The sequence below is a fragment of the Pongo pygmaeus genome, chromosome 11 (genome assembly GCF_028885625.2).
Source record: "Pongo pygmaeus isolate AG05252 chromosome 11, NHGRI_mPonPyg2-v2.0_pri, whole genome shotgun sequence".
NCBI lineage: Eukaryota > Metazoa > Chordata > Mammalia > Primates > Hominidae > Pongo > Pongo pygmaeus.
This window is the reverse complement of record NC_072384.2, coordinates 38,129,038-38,144,665: the sequence shown is the minus strand read 5'-3', so window position 1 is coordinate 38,144,665 and position 15,628 is coordinate 38,129,038. Positions and strand designations below refer to the sequence as shown.

At 40.2% G+C, this 15,628-nt stretch overlaps 1 protein-coding gene across 1 annotated transcript in view; it reads left to right on the top strand.

Annotated features, from left to right (window-relative positions):
- Positions 1-9,791: 9,791 nt before the first annotated feature.
- Positions 9,792-15,628, top strand: part of NXPH2 (neurexophilin 2) — a 115,668-nt gene continuing 109,831 nt past the window's right edge. The window contains exon 1 of the mRNA XM_063648455.1: positions 9,792-10,205. Within this exon, the coding sequence (XP_063504525.1) occupies positions 10,155-10,205 (51 nt within the window). The 5' untranslated portion in view covers positions 9,792-10,154. The remainder of the gene's footprint in view (positions 10,206-15,628) is intronic.

Genomic DNA, 15,628 nt, shown 5'->3' with positions numbered 1-15,628 from the left:
AACCCTAAGCAAAAAGAACAAAGTTGGAAGCATCGTGCTACCTGACTTCAAACAATACTACAATGTTATGGTAACCAAAACAGCATGGTATTGTTACAAGAAAAGACACGTAGACCAATGGAACAGAATAGAGAACTCAGAAATAAGACCACACACCTACAACCATCTGATCTTCAGCAAATCTGACAAAAACAAACCATGGGGAGAGGATTCCTTATTTAATAAATGGTGCTGGGAGAAGTGGTGTGTAGAAAATTGAAACTGGACTCCTTCCTTACACCACATACAAAAATTAACCAAGATGGATTAAAGACTTAAATGTAGGCCAGGCATGGTGCCTTACACCTGTAATCCCAGCACTTTGGGAGGCCGAGGCAGGTGAATCACCTGAAGTCAGGAGTTCAAGATCAGCCTGGCCAACATGGTGAAACCTTGTCTCTACTAAAAATACAAAAATTAGCTGGGCATGGTGGCACACACCTATAATACCAGCTACTTGGGAGCTAAGATAGGAGAATCACTTGAACCTGGGAGGCAGAGTTTGCAGTGAGCTAATATTGCCCTACTGCCCTCCAGCTTGGGCAACAGAGTGAGATTCTATCTCAAAAAAAGAAAAAAAAAGGAATACTTAAATTTAAAACCCAAATCTATAAAAACCCTTTAAGAAAATCTAGGTAATACCATTCAGGAACTAGGTACGGGCAAAAATTTCATGATGAAAATGTCAAAAGCAATTGCAACAAAAGCAAAAATTGACAAATGGGATCTAATTAAACTAAAAAGCATCTGCACAGCAAAAGAAACTATTATCAGAGTAAACAGACAACCTACAGAATGAGAGAAAATTTTTACAATCTATTCATCTGTCAAAGGTCTAATATTCAGAGTCTACAAGGAACTTAAATAAATTTACAAGAAGAAAACAAACATTAAACATTGCCTAGTAAAAAGTGGGCAAACGACATGAACAGACACTTCTCAAAAGAAGACCTACATGCAGCCAGTAAACATATACAAAAAAGCTCAACATCACTGCTCATTAAAGAAATGCAAATCAAAACCAAAATAAGATACCATCTCACACCAGTCAGGATGGCTTTTATCAAAGTCAAAAAAACAGCAGATGCTGGCAAGGTTGTGGAAAAAAAGGAATGCATTTACACTTTTGGTGGGAGTTTAAATTAGTTCAACCATTGTGGAAGACAGCATGGTGATTTCTCAAAGACGCAGGGGCAGAAATATCATTTGACCCAGCAATTCCATTACTCTTTATATACCCAAAGGATTATAAATTGTTCTGTTATAAAGATGCATGCACACGTTATGTTCACTACAGCACTATTCACAATAGCAAAGACATGGAATCAACACAAATGCCCATCAATGGTAGACTGGATAAAGAAAATGCGGTGCATATACACCATGGTATACTATTCAGCCATAATAAGGAACAAGATCATATATTTTGCAAGGGCATGGATGGACCTGGAAGCCATTATCTTCAGCAAACTAATGCAGGAACAGAAAACTAAACACTATGTGTTCCTACTTACAAGTAAGAGCTGAATGATGAGAACACATGGATACATGAAAGGGAACAACACACACTGGGGACTGCCTGGGCTGGGAGTGGAGGGAGAGCGAGGATCAGGAAGAGTAGCCAATGGATGCTAGGCTTAATATGTAGGTGATGGGTTGATAGGTGCAGCAAACCACCATGGCACAGGTTTACCTATGTAACAAACCTGCACATCCTGCACATGTACCTCTGTACTTAAAAGTTGAAGAAAAAAATTTAAAACAAAAATGAAAATAAGTGTAAGTAAAATTCCTACTTCCACCTACAAACATAACTTTAAAAAATATTCCACTGCCAAAACAGAATGGATTAAAATGATAGTTGAATATTTTAATTTATGGTCTTTCTCATTTCAATCAAAATGTTTACATCTATCATTATTCAATAATATACAGAAAAGTGAATAAGTTAAATATATTATACAGTCCCAGAATCAGGATATTCAATTTCAAAAATTACAATCTGAAATAGAATACAACCTGAAGTAAGAATGATCTGGCAAAAATAACACCAAATGACTGAATAAGCAGTTTGGAATAATTGAGTTAAAGGCATAAGTTGCATTTTAATAACTTTAGAAATCAAGATAGGGCATTTTATTTTCTGGTATATTGTTAAATCTATATGCCTGCATTAAGTTCCTGTTAAGTACAGCCTTATAATCTAGATTTTCACCTAAGTTAATGTTGACATATTGGGCTTTTCTCTTCATTACCTCCCAATGATCAATATTGATCTTATGTCCTTGGCTTTTCCCTTACAGCTATTTGTCCTAAATGGGACAACTGCTCATTTTGCTACAGTAAGTAAGATCCCTCTGCTCTTTGACTATGTCTCCCATCTCACTTGGCTTAAACTCTCAGTTTCTCACTGTTTCGTGTTTTCTCCTGATATGTTCCTTTCTGCAAATCTGATTAAAGCATAAGGTACTCCTCTGGGTAAATTACAAGATGCTTAAAAAGAAAAACTCCTGGGGAAAGAATATGATTTGGTTAGCATAAATTGGATGAGTTTACCTTATACTGAATATTATTTATGTGTTTGTTTTCAAGTATTTTGACCAATACTATCAATTGGCATGTACCTTCTACCTAGTATTAAGTGCAAAATAACTATAAAGAATCTTATAGTTATAAGAAACTTATTTTCCTTTATGTACACATGAAGACACAGGATTATTGATTGAATCTATATAGCTAAGCTCATTTGAAATTTGTCACATTTTTATCCATTCACATTGCTCAGCAAAGTGCAAATTAGATTTAAGCTATTTATAGTCAATCATTTCAAGGAAGGACAAGCAGGAACCTGCCTACCCATTATATTTCACTTATATTACAACTTGTGTGACTTCTGATCAAGTGATCCCCCAATCTCAAAGGCAATGAGCAATGTCTGGAAGTGATATTGTCCAAGAAGGCAGGTCCCAAGTGTGCTAAAACCTATGGCATATATTCAGCCCCCACACAAAATTATCTTTAAAAGATCTATGGCAATTTGCCTGTTCACCTTTTATAAGGCAATGCCACATTTGGCCAGTAGATAGCACCCAAGATATTCCAATAAATATAGTGAAAAAAAATCTCAGCGTGATTACTACTTTGCCAGGGAAACACCAGACAAGTTCATTTTAGATCAGCTGAGGAGGAAAATAGAAGTCCCCAATGATTAGAAATTGGGATTTTTTTTTTTAAACCAAATCCTAGTAGCCTGTTAATGTAAACCTGTACTTTATCAGAGTAGGAAAATTAGCTGACTTGTTTCCTAACACAACTTCTGTTTGAATGTGGGAAGGTACCACACAGTTGACACAGATTTAAATAACACATGAAAGCAGCACTTGAACAGTAATGCTGAGGTCTGGAGAGACCATGAAGAACACCGTGCCATTGCATTTCACAAAAACAATGAAGAAGACTCAAAAGGCAGGACTCATTCATCCCGCTAAAGGGCACAGTGAAAAAGTCACATGCATTTCAGAATGCAGTGTTTAAATTACTAAGAACCTGGCTATAAACAAACAAACTAAAATAAATCATAATTACCTAAAGCTGGTGGATAGTGCCCTGGTGTTTTTAAACCTGCTGGTTTAACATAGCTGCTGCTTATGTTTTGACAAGTGGTGACATCCTTGTTGCACAGGGAGCAACTTCATGTTCCTTTGGCGGTAAGAATAGTAAAGAGAGCTGCATATGTGATACTTGAACCATCATCCACATGTTACAACCTCAGTTCATCTGCTACAGCAAGTATGGCTCTACATTTAATAAGGTGATGAGTGTTAAGGAACCAGGCAAATACAGAAATGTGGGATAAGAAGTTAGAAGATGAGAGTCATTCAGTTAGAGACCTAGCAAAGAAAAGCTATAGGCACCTGAACCAGGAAAGACCATGTCAAGAGGTGATGGGGGTTCAGGCTCTTATACAAATTAGTTTCTAGGAGTTAGGTTTTTGTTCTCTGCTCTCCAGGGTCTAACATCAAGCCTTCTCCAGCTGCCACACCCAGCCCACTTTAAGGGAATTACACACAAACTCAGAATGGCTGGCCCAGTATCCTGCTCAAGAATTTTAAAATTTGGTTTAAATTGCCTAAAACTACTTTCAGCCACTGAACTTCCTATTCACATAGACTATTAAATTTCCTCTGTTGTAGTTGTTTGACTTGTTTGAGCTGTGTGTGGGCACTTGCAACCAATAGTGCTTTATTCATTCATGATGAGAAATTGTGGGGGTTAGAGGGGCAATGGCATTTACTCCAATCTCTTTTCATCCCAGGTCTCTGTCTTCCCCTTCTTAGGAACTCTAAGTATTCTCAAATTGGGAAATTTGCATTTGGTTAACTAAGATGATATTTTGTAAATGTGTGTTCCCCTCATTGTCCTTTCATAATCATCTTGGTACAGGAAATAGGCAACTCAGAGCTCTGGGCTACCCCACAGAGTAAGCTTACCATAGTCCAAAGAGGCACTAATTCTGGGGCCTAGTCTTGATCTGCCACAATCTGGCTGTGTGACTTTGGGGATATCACTTTCTCTCTCTGGGCCTCAGTTTCTTCATCTACAAACTGAGGAGGTTGAACAAGATGTTCCAATTCTAACCTTCCATGGGTCTGTTCCCCTGCCTTCGCTCCATATATGAAGCAACATTTGAGGCAGGTTAAATAATTCCTTTGTAATGAAAGCTGTCATATTTGATGTACAAGTAGACAAGGTGATTATTCAGTTAAATAATCATGCGTCTGTGGACAATGCATGGGAACACACACGGAACAATAATGACAGGTTTATCTCTATCTACCCATGGAAAGATAATGACAGGTTTATCAGTCATTTACCAAATCTACCCATGGAAAGATAATGACAGGTTTATCAGTCATTTACCAAATCATTCTGATTTGGTAGAGATGCAATATTGGCACCCAGGAAGATGCTCTTTGCTGCCTTGTCAGTCTTGAGTGATGTTCTCTTGACCCAGGTGCCCTTTCATCACAGGGCCTGCTGGGATCCTGCCTGCCTCCCTTCCCCTCTAGCCTCTCCTCTTGACTACTGATAGTTGCATCAACTACCAACACACTCCTGTTACCTCCTTCCAGCATCCAAGTGAAGAGATAATGAAGAGGTAGTGTTGCAGCCACCAAAGGTTGGGAGAAAACACTTTAACTACAGATCAGTTAATTGTGTTTAAACCTGAAACAAATGATAAATTTATGCAATAAAACTTTATAAATCCTCCAATCATGCTAAATATTTACAAAGAAAATGTCCAGTTGTTGCCTGAGAAGGTCCTACAGAATCAAGAAAGTAAATAGGTCCTAATGATAGTCGGTTAAAGCCTTAGTGTATTCCAACAATTAGGGCTATAATTCTGTAGAGGATGGAAGAAAGGCAGGAAGGAAGGGAAGGATAGAGAGAGGGTGGAGAAAAGAAACACAAGTTCCTGGTACAGTAGTAGTGCCCAACCATGGCTGTATGTTGAAATATCCTGGGTGAAAAATATCAATGTTCAAGCCCACCCTCAGTGATGTTTGAAGTTCCATGTGATTCTATTATGCAATCAGTGTTGAGATTCAATACAATACAGCATCATATTTTATTAAATAAGTGACTCAATTCCTAAAGAAAGAGTGACCACTCAATGGGATTTTATAATAGTTGTTAAGAATTGTTACCAAAAACCCCACCAGCTTCCTATTGCAGAGGTCTAAGAAGCTGGAAGCCTTCCTGAGAATTTCCCCTATCCTTGGGAAATGCTACCATGTTCTGGAATCCTGAGTCTGAGGGCTGCACAGTAGCCTCACGCCATATCATTCCCTTTCCCTCATACCCTTTTAAAATTACTGCCAGATCAATGCTTCAGGCTCCTTATAGTCAAACCTGTTTTCCTGATTATAAGGTAGACCCTGAGGCTTTTAGCATTCATAGATCATTGTCACATCTATTGTTAGCTAGAGGTTCATTTGTTGACTACATCAAAACTTTTGTAACTGCTGGCCAATTGGAAAATACCTGAGGCAGAGTAATGAACTGGAACAGGCAGTGCACTGATAATCTCAGGCCTTTGAATCAATTCGCAGATCTGCCCATGCATCTCTAGGTGACTTGATGCAAGTCACAGAACTTTTCAGGCCTGTTTTCTTAACTGTAAAGTGAGAAAGTTGAACACTATCTAATATTCACTTGAAACTCTGAAATGTATACTATTTCCTTCTCCACTTTCTGGTAATGATACTAATGAACAGTACAGCATGAGAAAGTTAAGTACAGAGGGAAAGCACCGGAAAAAATTAATGGTCTGGACGAGCCATAAGTTGACAAATTTGATCTCAAAGCATTGAACATAACCCTAGATATGTTCTTTGCTTTTAAAAGACTACAATTGGACTCCGTAGCAGTAAAATTTGGTAGGTCCCACTTTCTACTACGGGTTTGTATGAGAAAAAAAAAAAATTCTCTTTCCCCTCACACTGTGAAGACTACCTTGCAAAATGAGAAAGCACTGATCTGATTCTCTAGTTGTTAAATAGACTGGAAAAGAGAAAAAGTGGTTAAAACAACAACAACAAAAAAACACTCCTCTACTATGCTAGAAAAGTTTGAAAATATTCAAACCCCAAGTTCAGTTCCTGTTCACAGTTCACTGTTCACTGTTGCTCTTGTACCCACATCTCCCTATTCCTCTATTCCTTTCTTTCCAACTACCACAAACATCTCCTCATTCCACCTCTATATCTTCATGCCTCTTTATGCATGATTTGTTTACTCCAAAAAAGGTTTACGACTCCATAATTTCCGGCAGATTACATCTAAACTGTTTAGCTTGGCATTCCCAGATCTCTATAGTGCAGCCCATAACCTAACTTTCTTCTCACTTTTCCTCAACATACTTTCTTCAGCCAGTCTGGGCTGCTTATCATTCATCCCTCAATTATGCCCTATAAAAACCCTCCACTCTGCCTTTGCTCATTCTGTTTCTCCCATACAGAATGATCTCCTCCATTTTCTCCCATGTAGACTAATCCTGGCCATTCTTGGAAGCTGAGCAAACTCACGTTTCGCCTCTTCCAAGAAGCATTCATGCTGGCCTACAATGATCTTTCCTTTCTCCAGCTGTACTAAACAGCACTTATATTTTGCTGTATTGTCTACTGTGTTTTGTTTATTGCATATTTCTCAGACTGCATGCTGCTGGAGGACAATGTCTTAAATACTTCTATTTTTCTGCCTCTCTTCATCCTTTTCTTCTCCATCTCTCCCTTTCTTCTTTCCATTCTTTCTTTCTCTTTACTGTAGTCTGTACAGCAAAATTCAGGAGGAATCCAGAAAGATCAGCAGTTATTTTATAAATAAACACAGTAATGCCAGACTTAGGTTAGTGGGGCTGTTAGGCTTCTCTTTTCCCTGGCCTGATCACTGGGGCATGAAAGTTCGCTAGTGTTTTTTACCTTTTAACTTGGAATTCAACATCCCTCAGCATGTTTCTTTGTAAGAATACTTTGTGTTACTAGGGCACATGTCTGAGTTTAGGTTCCATTTTTAAACTTTATGTAGTTTCTCAACAGAAATGATGTAAGAAATATGAACAAATTGAAGGAAAAAAGTGAACTATTCCAGTAATTAAACAACTTTGTTATTTATTTCAATAATGTGTTAAATCATGCCCTCCTCATTTACAAAGCCTGTGGCAGCAGAATTGCAAACTACCGAAGTACCAAATGGAGACAGGACCTCACCTTCTGGCTCTATAGATGAGTCAGCTGAGCTCAGGCAGAGACACCAAGTCTAAATGAGGTAGTGCCTCTTGCAAAGCGGTTAGCCTGTCTCCCCTTCCAGCTGTACCTCTTCAGAAAGGGGTTCCTCTGTTTCTGCAAAACCCTTCCTATTATGTCCGTTTTGTTTCGAAAAGGTTGTCTGTAAGATGCAGCCCTATCCAGGGACCCAAAGTTGGGCAACATCAACCAATAGAGACCCTTCGTTTTTGAAATCCTCTTATTTGTGCTTTTAGGACAGAATAATTTACTAGAACTGATAGAACAGGGCTCTAAGCCTTGGTAAAGAGGGAATTTTTGCAGGGATGAGGAGTGGAATGGGTGAGATATAGATTTGGATATGCAAATAGTGGTTTTGTTTTTGAGTCTGTTGCAAGGCAAAAGGAAAGTCTGAGATCAAGCAGAAATGGGATAGAGCTGGTGCATCCTTTGCCATGGAACCCCCAGTCAGGCTTAGAAAGGGTTTAGGGAGAATGCATGCCCCTTGCTTGCCACTCTCCCTCCCTACAGGGAATGGAGTTGTACTGGAAAGACACCCTACCTGCAGGCTCAAGGACAACACACTCTCAAATTCACACTGGGATCCCAGAACACTCTGGAATAACCTCCCTCCCTATCTGCACAATCTTGGCACACTCAGTGAAAGGAATAGTAGGACTTCGCCCTAGTCAAAGCAATCCTCTTGCCTTTGAAACCTAGGAACAAGGCTGCTCTGCTTCAACCGCTAAGATTTAACAACCCTCCTTCATTTGTATTTTGGGGTGGGGGTGGTAAGCAGAGGAGAGGGAAACTTTTTTTGTGTGTGTGTCCAAAAATTACAACCCAATCTGTGCTTTTTGTTGTGTTTTATTTTCTAAAGCCTAGAAATCAATTGCAGTTCCACCCCTTGCTTCAACATGGTTTTCTTCTCTAAGAGCTTTGCGTTTCTAGAGGTAAGAAGCAGTCGCCTTGCGTATTCTGTCGGAGCAACTGCCTGAAGTCTCATCCTTGGAGAAGTGAATGTATCTCTCTGGACCTTAGGTTTCCCACCTGTTCAATAAAGGAGTGACGAATGACGCCTAAACTCTGATCTACTGTAAAAACTGCAAGTCTGTGAGCCCCATTGCCTTTGATTTTTCCACTCGAGTGTCCAGCACAAAGATTGTAAAAGGTTAAGGATCTCTCCAATGGAGAGTTGTTAACACGGAGGTCGAGACTCACAGGCATCAGGTTCGCAGCTTCGCCCGGCCTCAAAGATACCCCTCTCCGATATTTCTGAAGTCGGAGGCTGCGGTGGGGTATCCTGTCTTTATTCTGCTTCTCCAAAGCCCTGGCAGAAGGTCTGGGAACAACTCCGTCTGTCTTCAGGACACCTAGCTGTCTATACCATCCCCAAACCGGAGTAAACCGGACATCACCTAGCTCCGTTTCTCACAGTTCTGCTCCTGGTCCCTCGAGGTCCCCATTACTCCCCAACCCCAGAAATCCTTCCAGCCGCACCAGGCGCACTTTGTACCCCTTACCCGCAGCTCTGCGAGCTTGGCGCTGCGGCAGAGTAGGGCACTCTCCCAGGGCGTCCTGGGCTCCAGCCTCACCTCCCCGCCCCAGCCTTTCCGTTCGCAGCCCCCACGCCCCGCCCCAGGACTCTGCAATCGCCTTCCCCTCCTAAACTCTCTGGGCGCTCTCCAGGCGGGCGCACTCCTTCTTGCAGCCACCCAGGGAGAACCTTTCCTTCCCCCATCCCCAATCTCCCCAGCCAAAGCGAGAGCCAGTCAGTGGGCAGGGCGCTTGGCACAGTGGAGCCTCTCGGACCGGCCTTCTGCTGGGCGGGGGTGGGAGGAGGCATCCGGCCTCTCGGGGCTCTGGGGCACCTGCCGGCCAGGCGTGCTCAGCTCGGCCAGGCATCCGCCCGGCGGGATCGGATCTGGAGAGCAGCCTCGCGCTGAACCCATCACCCAAGCGCCAGAGCCGCCGCCTCCCTCCCGCAGGCGCCCCCCGCGCTCACCCCGAGCCCGGCCAAGCGGGAGAGTCCAAGGCGCGACTGAAGCCCCCAGCCGCGTATCGGAGCTCCAGCGGCCCCGCACGCTCTTTGCCGGCCCCCTACGAGGAGGGGCGCGCGGGGGGCCGGGAGAGGCACCTCCGGTCCTCCCACCCTCCCCCTTCCCTGCCCGCCCACCCGGCCAGAGCTGCGCGGCACGGCGCAGCGCTCGGATTCCGGGAGGGAAGCGCCGCGCTGTGTCCCTGGCGTCCTCAGTCCTGCCCCGCGAAGTGGAGATGCGCGAGACGCAGGCGAGGGCGCGCAGCTCCTGAGAAGCCGCGCCAGCCTGCACCATGCGCCTGCGGCCGCTGCCCCTCGTGGTGGTCCCCGGCTTGCTGCAGCTGGTGAGTGCCCGGCCCGCGCGCCGCCCCACGCGCCGGGGACACGTTTCGGCGGGAAAACCGCGCAGGCGGCTGACTTGGAGCCCAGCCTGGGCCTGCTTGGGAAATAGGGTTGGGGGCGCGCGGAGGGCAAGGAGTTTCGGGTTGCCTTAGAGGTCGAAAGGGAAGAATTGAAGAACGGAATAGAAGGGATCTAGAGGCGACTGAGGGGCTTATCACGGGTTGGGACTTGAGTGCTGGGGTAAAGTAGGAAGAAGGTGGCCGGGAAGTAGGTCCGGGAGAAGGAAGCGGTTTATTGATAAGCGGTCAAGGAGAGGATGGAAGGTAAATTGATAGGATGAGAAGGGGCAGAAAGACCTTCCTCCAGTTCACAGTTTGAGAGGCTTGGTGGCGTTTATTTTTCACGTGGTGTTTTGCCCAGATGCACACAGACACTTCTTCCAAAGCACAGCATAGTGCGTGCATCCTCGTTCTCAGAGCCAGGTAGTGGCGCCTTGCTGGGAGAAAACTTAGGCAAAAATACGGATTTGGGGGACAGCTTGGATTTCTCTTCGTTTTCTGTCTGGCGCTAGGGACTGGGATGGGGTTTTCTGCCAGCTGGGGACACAAGATGTAACTTTCATGTCCAGCTCCGCGCAGGAGCCCCCTCTCGGGCATCTCGAAGCTGTCTTTTCAGGGAGACCTCTCCCGCCTGGTCTGGGTGGGTCGGGGGCGCTGAGGAATAAGAAACGTATTAAAATGTGGTTTGGGGTTCGCGTTGTCACTCTCTTCGCTCTTCCCGCAAGGCGCCACGCTCTCCTCCTCCTGATATACGCCTATATTCTGTATGCATGGCTAATTATAGTTAAGGGAAAACCAAAGTAAGACCTTCAAGAAGAAACTTTTAAAGTAAAATTACAGAAGGGGAGTGCTTTGGCTGGGTCAGCCTCTGTGATGGATTTCTTCTGGTCACTTAGCTCTTGCCTTATTACGGTGCTATTAAGAGGGCTTTCTCCTGATGCCATAGTTTCTTTGGTCCTCATACTTGACTTTGCCCAAGCACTTAGAAGATGACAATCTCTTGTCTCTCGCTCGCTCTCTCTCTCGTTCTCTTTGTCTCTTTCTTTTCCTATTGGGGAAAATCAAGTAACTTTGAAAGTTTATGATATGTATGATATTGTTAAGGCAGAGGCACTTTGCAAGTTCTGAGGGTGGAAGGAACTCTAAAAGTTGGAGAGACCACTGAGATGCCCGTGGTCCATGCTTGTTACGGTGGAGATTAGCTTCACCTGCACAGCGTTAACTCAGAAATTCTTCAATGGCATCAAGAAGAAAATGCGATGGTATGCCCAAATATCCTTGAATGAGCCATCACATACTGGCTGTCTACAATACTCCATGTTAAAATACATTTTAAATCTTAGGCATTATGAATCCAAAATATATGCCACATTAATCTTTAATATCCCTTGCTTTAAAATTTTTTAGTCTGGATTCTAATAAAAGGTGATCTAACAAAGCAGCTTTTGTATGGTGTGTGTAAGGAAAAGCCTGGGGAAATCAGGTATTTATGTGGGGTCTTCAGAATATCTTCACGAATCTTAGTTCATTAATTTTGCATTTAATAAACATGAACTGTCTATCTGCTTCGTAAGCAGTGTGATAGGCTCTTAAAGATGAGAAAATATATTTGGGCACGTGTCGGGGAAAAGTTCTCCTCCCAGCTCCTATATTGGAAATGTTAGATTTCTTTTTCCACACCACCATAGTCAATAAGGAATAGGAAATATATCTTGAAGAGATTATATGCCCTCCTTAAGAGCTAGATTCTAATATTGCAGCATGGATTGATTGATTCGCTTTTAAAAAAAGCTTATGTCAAATTCTAATCCATTTTGGGATTGTGCTTGGGTTGTAATGTTTTTCTCCTGGAGCACTTTATCATGGTAAGTGAGGTGGGGAGCTGCAGCCCTGTTGATAAGCACACATTCCTTACGCTGCCATCCCTTCGGACAATAAAAGGCTGTTTACATTCTCCACATTCTTAGAGCTGTTGCCAGCCTTATAACACAAGGGGGTTAGAATGTGAAAGGAAAACAGAGTGGCTGAGCAGATCTAAATTGAAATATTCCCCAGTCCCACCATATGCCCCACTCCAGTAGGTCTCAAAAAGGACAGATCATGATTTGCTCATTTGGATGGCTCATAGTTTTGTTCTACCTTTTTCAGCTGATATTGAACTTCTTTGTTAAATCCTAACAGCAAGGGGATAAAATGTTTTCTAGATATGAAACTAGTCTTTTACTTTTCTAGGAAGCATATGTACTAAAAAAAATCTGCCCTTTGCTGACATAGGCTTTTTTTGTTTTGTGTTTTTAATCTTTTGGTGGGGGAGGAGTGAAGTTACCTTATTGTCGAGATTGGATTTTACTTTTCTATCTGCACTGCCAGCCTGAAGAACATACTTTTAAAAAATATTAAATATTTTAAAGGAATAATAGATTCATTTGTGCATATTGAACATTTAGTGATATGAAAATTACCTGTTTGTTTCTGAAAGCAGTCATAGGGAGTTGAGCCCAAATAAGTCACTAATTATGGTTATATAAAACATATATAATATACACATATATATAATACAGTCACAATAACGAGAATTTTTTTACCTGTTTATGTGATATTTAAAACTTCTAAGAAAACAGTAAGCAGAATTGATAAATACTGCAGGTAGCCTAGGAAGAATGTATGTCTCTTACCTGTCCTTGCCCAATTTTCCTGGCCTGTGTATAGTGCTTTTAACAGACAGATTGCTATAGCTAATTAATGGGATTACTATTTGCAAGATTTAAATATCCATCTTGAACGTATTCCTTTTTTAAAAATTCTTATTCAGCAACATACTCTTATAAAGAATATTAAGAGCATGTTATATCTTTTCTGCCATCTAATGAAGAAAAAATTAGCATTTGAAATGAATATTATAACAAAATGAGTGTTGTTTCATCATGATACAAGGTAAAGACTTCACCAGATGTCAACTGTTTACAGATTTGCATGATGATTTGTAACTGGTAATAAGTGTGATTTTTTGCCTTTAAGTAAAAAGAAGATTATAAAAAGAATAAATTTTAATTTAAATGAATGATTAGCTAATGTTTAAGATAAAATTTAGGGCTGATTTAAAAAATCAGTTTCTTACACATTTCAACTTGTTTTACTGTGATACAATGCTGAGTTTACAAAATAAAATATTAGTTAAAAGCAATGTAAGTTGGCAAATTTTTAGAATCCTATAAAATCAGATCCTTGTGATGAAGGATGGTAAAATTTTAGGTTCATCCTTTTAGTGTCACATAATTTATTAAGGGTACTTACGTTAAAACTAATAATTTTAATATTTGTTTAGTCTGATGATTCTATTTATTTCTTCTTCTGTACTTACAAGAATTGATAACTCTTTACTATCTTCCATTCAAAAATGACAATTTTCCTTATACAGCCTTGATCAATAAACATCAAAATAGTATTTTCCAGTGCCGGATGAATAGTCCTCTGTTGGCTATATGACAATGAGGAGAGAAAAAAAAAACCACCACTATATCATTGTGATGACTTAGAGTTGGCTGTGCATTAAAATTAACTGCTCATTATAAGCATCATTATTTTAGACATTTTAAAAAATGAAAATTAAGATTAGACAATTAAATCCTTGGTTCCAGTCACCCACCTCCCAGTACAAGTTGTATTCCCTTGGTTTATTCTGATATTATGTTATCTGGTCCAGTTTTAAATGCCTTCCATACAGAAAACTGACTGCTTGGGAAAATATTTTATCGTTTAGTTTCCAAATGGAAAAGAAGAGCGTTCTTAATCTTTGTTCCGTATTTTTTTGTAATTTTTTTCTTTTTTATGGTTTTTGATTAATAATTGGAATGCTAAACAAGGCAGAAAGCTTTTTTGAAAAATCTTTTAGAGGTTTACATTGTCAGCTTAAAATGTGTAGTTCTTGCCAATCAAATGTATTAAGAAATGTTGGTTTATATAAGACATTGCCCACCTTTTATCTATTAAAGAGCTAATCAATACACCTTGAATGATTTAGTCATTTAGTGGTAGCAATCAAAGATGAATATAAATGTGTCACAGGTTTGTGATTTTGTAAAAGCTCTAGACTGTCTCTTACTGTTTACATATTCTGCGGACTCTTTTACCTGAAGCTTTACTGGGAAAGATTTGAAAAAAGAATTATAGCTGCACACTCAAGTGCTTACAGTTAAGGCTGTGTCAGCGTTTCTGTAAAGAATCTCATTTCTATCTTAGCCATAAGCATTATTGCTGGTTAGAAGCTGGCATTTAATATCTTGATTTGGAAGTAAATTATTTCAAAACGGCTTTAAAAAATTGCTCCAAATGATTTTGAGTGCTCCCCATATGAGGTTGCTCTCTAGGTATCCTTATAGTATGCAGGATAGTGATTTAACAGACTAATTTCTGTATTATTGACTTTGTAACTAAATTAGCAGGCACAATCCTATGGTTTTGACTTCCACACTGGTTATAATTTAAGTTGGGATATGTTTAAATGATTTTAGATAACCTTTTCCCAGTTAACATATATATTGTAGTGCCGTAAGATTTTCTAACACTATTTCATCATAAGTATTTTTAATTATGCCAAAATCAGGTGCCCTTTTATAAGTCTTTATTTACTAATGCATTTTTTATTAGCTGTGATTTGATTAGTGGTATTGATGACAACTCTATTCTTTATTTCAAAATCCTGCTAAATAAAAAAGGAATCTAAAGCAATTTACAGTATAAGTTGTAGTATAAATTTTCATATTAAAGAAAGAATTTTAAGACGTGATTGACTGAAAACTTCTATTTTATGTTATTTTTAACTTATGAAAATCTAGATTAAAACTCTCAAACAAGTGTTTGGTTCATTATGCTGTAAGATTGGTGTATAATAAGGAATTATCTTTCCTTATAGAATTACCATTAAAAATGAAATTTCCATTATTGAAACCCAAATGCTGTAGGAAAGATTTTTCTTTTTCCTAGTCAGATCATTCACAAAGATCAAATAGTTGTATCCAAAATTGCCATTCTTGTGCTCACTTCAGCAGCACGTATACTAAATTGCCATTCTAGCTAATTTTTCCTTTCTTAAATGGTAAGAGAAATGAGACATTTTATAAACTTAAACTATAATGATAATAACGCTGACTTAGATTTCCATAGACTTACATAATTTTAAGTTTCTTTCACACAATTATCACATTCTATTCTCCCAGTAAGACTAGAAGATAGAGAAGGATATTTTAAATGTTTCCATTCATGTTTTAGAAAGAACAATGAATTTCATGTCAAAAGACTTGGAGTCTATTTCCGGTAAGTCGAATATTCAACAAATATTTGTTCACTATCTGTTTTGATCCAGACTT